This window comes from Olea europaea, chromosome 14, assembly GCF_002742605.1.
Source record: "Olea europaea var. sylvestris chromosome 14, O_europaea_v1, whole genome shotgun sequence".
Taxonomy (NCBI): Eukaryota; Viridiplantae; Streptophyta; class Magnoliopsida; order Lamiales; family Oleaceae; genus Olea; species Olea europaea.
This window is the reverse complement of record NC_036250.1, coordinates 8,157,509-8,164,076: the sequence shown is the minus strand read 5'-3', so window position 1 is coordinate 8,164,076 and position 6,568 is coordinate 8,157,509. Positions and strand designations below refer to the sequence as shown.

The 6,568-nt window shown below is 34.1% G+C and overlaps 1 protein-coding gene across 1 annotated transcript; it reads left to right on the top strand.

Moving 5' to 3' along the window:
- The first annotated feature begins 117 nt into the window (after nucleotides 1-117).
- On the top strand, nucleotides 118-1,899 carry LOC111409023 (cyclin-D3-1-like). Its single transcript, XM_023038917.1, has 4 exons — nucleotides 118-768; nucleotides 880-1,081; nucleotides 1,174-1,304; nucleotides 1,387-1,899. Exons 1-4 carry the CDS (start codon nucleotides 280-282, stop codon nucleotides 1,639-1,641), a joined length of 1,077 nt encoding a protein of 358 aa, XP_022894685.1. The 5' UTR covers nucleotides 118-279; the 3' UTR covers nucleotides 1,642-1,899.
- Nucleotides 1,900-6,568: the final 4,669 nt, after the last annotated feature.

The following is a 6,568-nucleotide window of genomic DNA, read 5'->3' as shown; positions in this document are numbered from 1 at the left end:
CCCCCCTCTCTCTCTCTCTCAGATGAATTAACACACATACAAGCACTCACGTGTTGAGTACCCCATGATTCAGGCCCTAATTACACTTAAAGTTGGCCATAGCGCGTGCCTCAAAGCCCACTTAGCCACAATAAGCCATAAAAACACAATCTTTAGGATATACAGAGATGGCTCAGTGCACATCTCCATCTCTAGCCCCTCTCTGTTTCTTTATCATGCTATACATTTCTACTTGACTGTAATGAATGCATGCTTTGAAATTCATCTTCTTGGGAGAAGATGACTTCATATGAAACAAATTTTCCATTAGCTTTAGATGCTTTGTATTGTGAGGAGGAACATTGGGATAATGGAGAAGTTGAAAACAGAGACATATGTTTCATAGAAGAAGAGAGCACATTTCTTGCTGATTTTATAAGCTGTAAACGTTCGGTGGTGTTATTGGAACATGATTTGTTTTGGGAAGATGAGGAGTTTAGTTCTTTGTTGTCTAAAGAGCAGGAAAATGAACTGTATAATGGGATTCAAGAAAACCAATCTTTGGCCAGGGCTAGAGGAGAGGCAGTGGAATGGATACTTAAGGTCATTGAATATTACTCATTTTCAGCTCTCACTGCGGTTCTTTCAGTTAACTATTTGGATAGGTTTCTCTGTGGCTTTCAGTCACACAGCGAGAAGCCATGGATGACTCAATTAGCAGCAGTGGCCTGTCTTTCTTTGGCTGCAAAAGTTGAGGAGACTCAAGTGCCTCTCCTTTTAGATTTCCAAGTACGTAAAAATTAAACACTTTGATGGATCTCTTCTTATATGCTTCGTTTTATTTATGGATGCTTGTGTAAAATGGTTAGATGATTTATATGGGATTGTTCTTGTAAATAGGTGGAAGAGTCTAAATATGTGTTTGAGGCAAAAACTATTCAGAGAATGGAAATTTTAGTTCTGTCCACACTGCAGTGGAAGATGAATCCAGTTACCCCAATTTCATTTCTTGATTACATAGCAAGGAGGCTGGGATTAAAGAGCAACTTGTGCTGTGAATTTCTCAGGAGATGCGAGTGCTTGCTTCTGTCAATAATTTCTGGTAACCCCTTTTGATATTATTAGTTGTTATCAATGTTTCCACTTTTGGGCTTCTTTACTTAGTTTCTTGTTCTTGTGTTAAATCAATTGCAGATTATAGATTCTTGTGTTATCTGCCTTCTATACTAGCCAATGCCACAATGCTGTACGTTATCAGTAGCTTAGAGCCTTGCATTGGAGTGGAGTATCAAGAACAACTATTAGGCATTCTTGGAATCAACAAGGTTTGTAACTTCAAAATCCTTTTTTTAATCTTTTTTTTTGGGTGCAAGAATTTTAGTCTGATTATAACGTGCAATGAAACAGGGCAAACTGGAGGAATGCTGTAGTCTAGTACAGGAGGTGGCAACAAGAATTCAGTTCCATTCACTCAACAAAAGAAAATTTGGATCATTCCCAGCGAGTCCCAAAGGGGTTGTGGATGTTTCATTTAGCTTTGATAGCTCCAATGATTCATGGGCAGTGTCTTCATCAGCAGCTACATCAGTTTCTTCCTCACCAGAGCCTCTATCCAAGAAAATCAAGAATCTGCACAATCCAAATGAAGTGGATACTTTTTAGCTATTCCCACCAAGTCTATGACCCTTCTTCATTTCCTAATTTCATGTCACCATATATATATGATGATGATGATGATGATGATGATGAATAAGATTTTATCTGTTATGTATTAAATTGCCTACCATCTTTCTGCTCCATGGTTATTATTGTTCTGTGAAGATGGTAGGCGTTTTATCATCCCGGATGAAGCCAAGAATATGAACATAGAATTGCAGAGTATTTTTATTTCTATTTATGGTTATCTTTTTATTTTAAGTATCTAGAATTGTGTAGATTTCAGACTGATACGTTTTTCAACAGAGAAGAAAATGAGCAAATGAGTTTAGAATTTGGTTGCATGTGAGGAGAGGAACATTTTGTCGGCCACTGGCATCATTAGTTGGATTGTTTTTGAGGTTTGACCGTGTTGGAAGAGTTAGGTGTATTTGTGAGACTTGGTGTTTTTGAATTATGAGGCTAAATGAATGACTGAATTTGTTATTTTAAATTTCTAATTTGGCTAATTAAAAAAGTAATAAAAGATAAAGGAAGGGCCAGAATCTTCCACTCATACTACATTATGGATTTCAAATCGTGATACTCTCGATGTCAAGTGAGTATGTTTTCACTCTGTTTTTCTCTTCAATCTATTTGATTTGAGTGAACGGTATTATCTCATGGGAATGTAAGATGGTGCCTTTGAAGTATTCGTCCATTTAGGATTCCGCTCAAATCACTAAATTTTAGATTTTGAGTCACTATACTTTGGATGTCAAGAGAGTTTGTTTTCACTCTATTTTTCTCTTTAACCTACTAGTGTTGTGATTAGTGTTAGAGTTCGGTTGTGAGTCTTGTGACCCGAATTCTAATGAGAGTTGGTAGTATGCCTTGAAGAAGTAAAAGATGTATTTGGCAGTTCTAAGACTCTATTTCAACTTCAATGCTCCTATGTTGATTTTACCTGTTGTAATATGATTAAACTTTATGTTAGACTCTTGTTTGTATTAATTCTCTTAGTATGTTAGGGATTCTTTGATTATAAATATGTGGTGTACAACACGTATTAAGATTGACCAATTGTCCAACCTATTAGTTTGGCCTAGAGAAATCCTTTGTAATCCTTCATTATTGATTGTTAGTAAATTCTCCTCTATCCGTAGTTTTTTCTCTAATTAGGTTTTCACATTTATCTTGTGTTCTTGTTTTTATTTTTCATACTGCCTATTCTCTTTTATTCCTAACAAGTGGTAACAAAGCAAATTGGTATCATTTAATTTCATAATAAGTGATATCAGAGCCAAGGATGGACAATTCTTGGGAGAGTCGGTTTGGTTTCTTATTAGAACGAGGTTTGATTGTTTCGGGATGGAAAGTATGAAGTTAGATATTCGGCTTTTGGATCACAACATCAAATTTTTGTTATGGCGGATTTTTGTTCGGACACTGGAGGAAAAACAACGTAAGAATTGAGTCGTGTAAACAAGTGGAAAAGGTCCTAGTTATATATTTTAGAAGGTTTAACGATCACGTTTGATATAGCTAATTGAACAAAAAAGATATTAGACCTCAGGAGAAATTTGGTGAAGCTGATTTAGTTGCTTATGCGTTGATAAGTGTTTACTCAAATAGAATTAGTTGCGATCGTGTTGCTCGTTGGGATAATTCGAGCAAATGTGTTAACTCGAATTAAGTTGGTTGTGAACTTGATAATTTTGTTGTTTGTGGTGATTTGAGCAAGTTTGGTGCTCAATGTAATTTTGTTGGTAAGTAGTGGTTGGATTCGATTAACATTTGTTAAGCTTGCCTTTAGGAAGGCTTTGTAGAAGATGTGGAGATTTTTGCTTCGAAAATTTTGTTGGAGTCAAAGAGTTAAGTTTTATTTCTTGTAGTGAAATTCGTTTTCAAGTGGAGAATTTTTGAAGCTTTGTTCATTGCGGTGGAATTCGTATCAAAGTGTTCGATTGTGATTCGAATTCTACTGGGAGTTAGTATTATGCTTTGAAGAAGTAAAAAACGTATCTGACAGTTTTTAGAATCCTATTTCAACTCCAATACTTCATTAATGATTTTACTTATTGTAATTGGACTTCACCTTATGTTAGTCTCTTACTTGTATTAATTCTCCTAATATGTTAAGGATTCTTGTATAATAAATATATGGTGTATTATTACTGCTAGTCTCTTACTTGTATTAATTTTCCTAATATGTTAAGGATTCTTGTATAATAAATATATGGTGTAATATTACACATAGAGTGATCCAATGGGATCCAATTTAATAGAGAGAGAGACTCATAAATAGAGATATTGGGAAAGAGTCTTGTGAGATCTCGCATAACATATTGTAATTCATTCCTTTTGATATAGTGAATTTTTTGCCTATGTCCATGGTTTTTTCCATCTTGAATTTTCACGTAAATCTTGTGTTCTTGTGATTAAATTTTATATCATAACAATTGGCTCAATTTCTAATAATTGATATCAAAGCAAATTGATTACACCAATTTCTAGACAATTTGAGTGGACGATATTATCACACATGAATATAAAACAACACCTTCGAAGTATTTCTCCATTAGGGGTTCCACTACATAGGTTTCAACTCGTGACACTCTGGACGTCAACTGAGTTTGTTTCACTCTTTGTTTCTTTCTTTAACCTCATGGCGTTGTGATTCGAGTGAATGTTATTATCACGTGTGAACATAAGACAATGACTTTGAAGTATTTCTCCATTCAGAATTGTCCCATTGAGATATTTTCTTCATTTTTAGAATGAATCTATTTAATTATTTTCTAAATTTAAAACTTTATAAGTTGATTATTATTTTTGTATCTCACCAACGTGACATTCCATAAATTGTAATTTTTATACATATTATCAACTAATTTGTCAATGACAAGCAATGGATATAAAGTTTCAAAATTTGTGACAGCCATACATGTGAATCCAATAGTAAGGCAATGTGAGTAGTTGTATAGAGGAATTTAGTTTGAGCCACCCAAAATTATTCAATTTGGTTTGCACTTAATGGTACCACAGAAGACATGTACTAACATCATCGCATGTGCTTTTCTTAACCACTTTAAATTACATGGAATCATGACTTGCCTTTATTCCTCAACCTGAACTTCTTGCATTTTCAATTCATTATATAATTCCCTAATCAATACTCCATTTCGTCGGACCAATATACTAATATAATACGTCAATATTTATCCCATTTTCGTTTTCTTAAAATTTTTTATATGAGATGATTTAATCTCTATTCGTCGCGAGTGTTCTCATCTTGCACATGTGCTGATGGAGCAAATATGTATTATGCTTAAAGGAAGAAAAGAAAGATGTAGAAAATGGAGAGCAAAAGGCCAATAAGAATAAAATTTAGTGGCATTAAAGGCTTATTAATTTGGATTAAGAAAAATGTTTAGATGGAAAGGGGAAAAGGGTAGGAATGTTGAAAATGGGGGACAGAGACAGTATCTTTTGATTTAGGGAGAGATGTCTTTTTGGTCCTTTTTGTTGTCAATGCTTTTGGTAGTTATAGGAGAATAGACTTTAGTGTGTTTTTCAACCTATAAAAATTATGAAAGGACAGAGGAGACATAACTGGAGAGAGTTGGTTCCAGTTAATATCTACTCCTTTTATTTATTTTATTCAAAATTATTTCACATCTTGACTTTTACTTTTCTCATTCAATGTCTGGAACTTGGAGCATAAAAAAATAATTAATAAAGTAGTTACTACCAATATTTCAGGCTAAACAGGTTCCGATAAATTTTTGGATAATTATAGTTGTGATTCCAAATCTTTCATTTTTGGCGAATTATACCCAAAATTTTCATTTGTGCTGGCTATAATCACGAACCTTTAATTTAGTTGTAGCACAAGGACAAATGAACAGATCATCATCATCCATATTGCAAAAGAATAAAAACTCTGCCATAACTGATGCCCTCCCATAGTTTTAACAGCCACAAACAGAAGAGATTCTAAAATTATGCTTGTTAATACGATTCTCATCATCAGTGGGGTTTAACACCTCCGACTTATCAACATAATCAATTCCAATAACCTCAAGAATCAGGGCTTTAACGAAATGCCCAATTCGGTCCTTGCCATAATTGAAAGAGTAATAGCTTGCTCAATTTTCTTAATCGACTGTGGATTTGAAATACAGACTGTGTCTTGATGTGGCCCGATGGGTTTTGTGATTTTGATTTGATTTGGGGATGGGACGAGACGAGGTGGGGTGGGGTGCGTTGGGATATCAACGAGTCAAGCCGAAATTCTAGGCTCGGGTAAAATGTCCGAGCTTTTTTCGGGGCCCTAGCCGGCCTAAGCAAAAGCTCGACAAAAAAAATTAGAGCCAAGTCGACCTGACTCGGGTTTTGTTTGGTTTTGAGTTTTTTTTTCCTTTTTAAATTAAAAAGGCAGCAGGTTGCTACCTTGTCTGGCAGCAACTATAAGTCTATTTTTGGCAGCAACACGCTGCATATATATATAAATTTAGCCCCCATTTGATACCCATTTTTTTCAAAATACATTTTTCTCTCTCTTCTTTTCAACCACACATTCTTTATTAAAATAATATTATACGTAAATAAATTTTTTTTTTATTTTTCAACTACACACTTCCCATCAAGTTACTATTCTAAAATGTATTTTTACATAAAAATGACTGTCAAATACCCCCTTAATATTTTATCTTTTTAAAATTGATCAAAAGAGCTCATTTTTATTTTTTTTCTGAACAATGGTCAAATGGACGAAATGCGTTGCAACTAACTTAGAAGTTTGAGATCTTGGGTGGCACAATGAAATGTTTGGATATAATCTGCAAAAATAAATAAATAAATAAATAAAAATGAAAACATTTAGAACCGCAGCTACAATTATTCCTTCTTTTTTTCTTTTTTTTGGAAAAATCAACTTCCTTGGAAATTT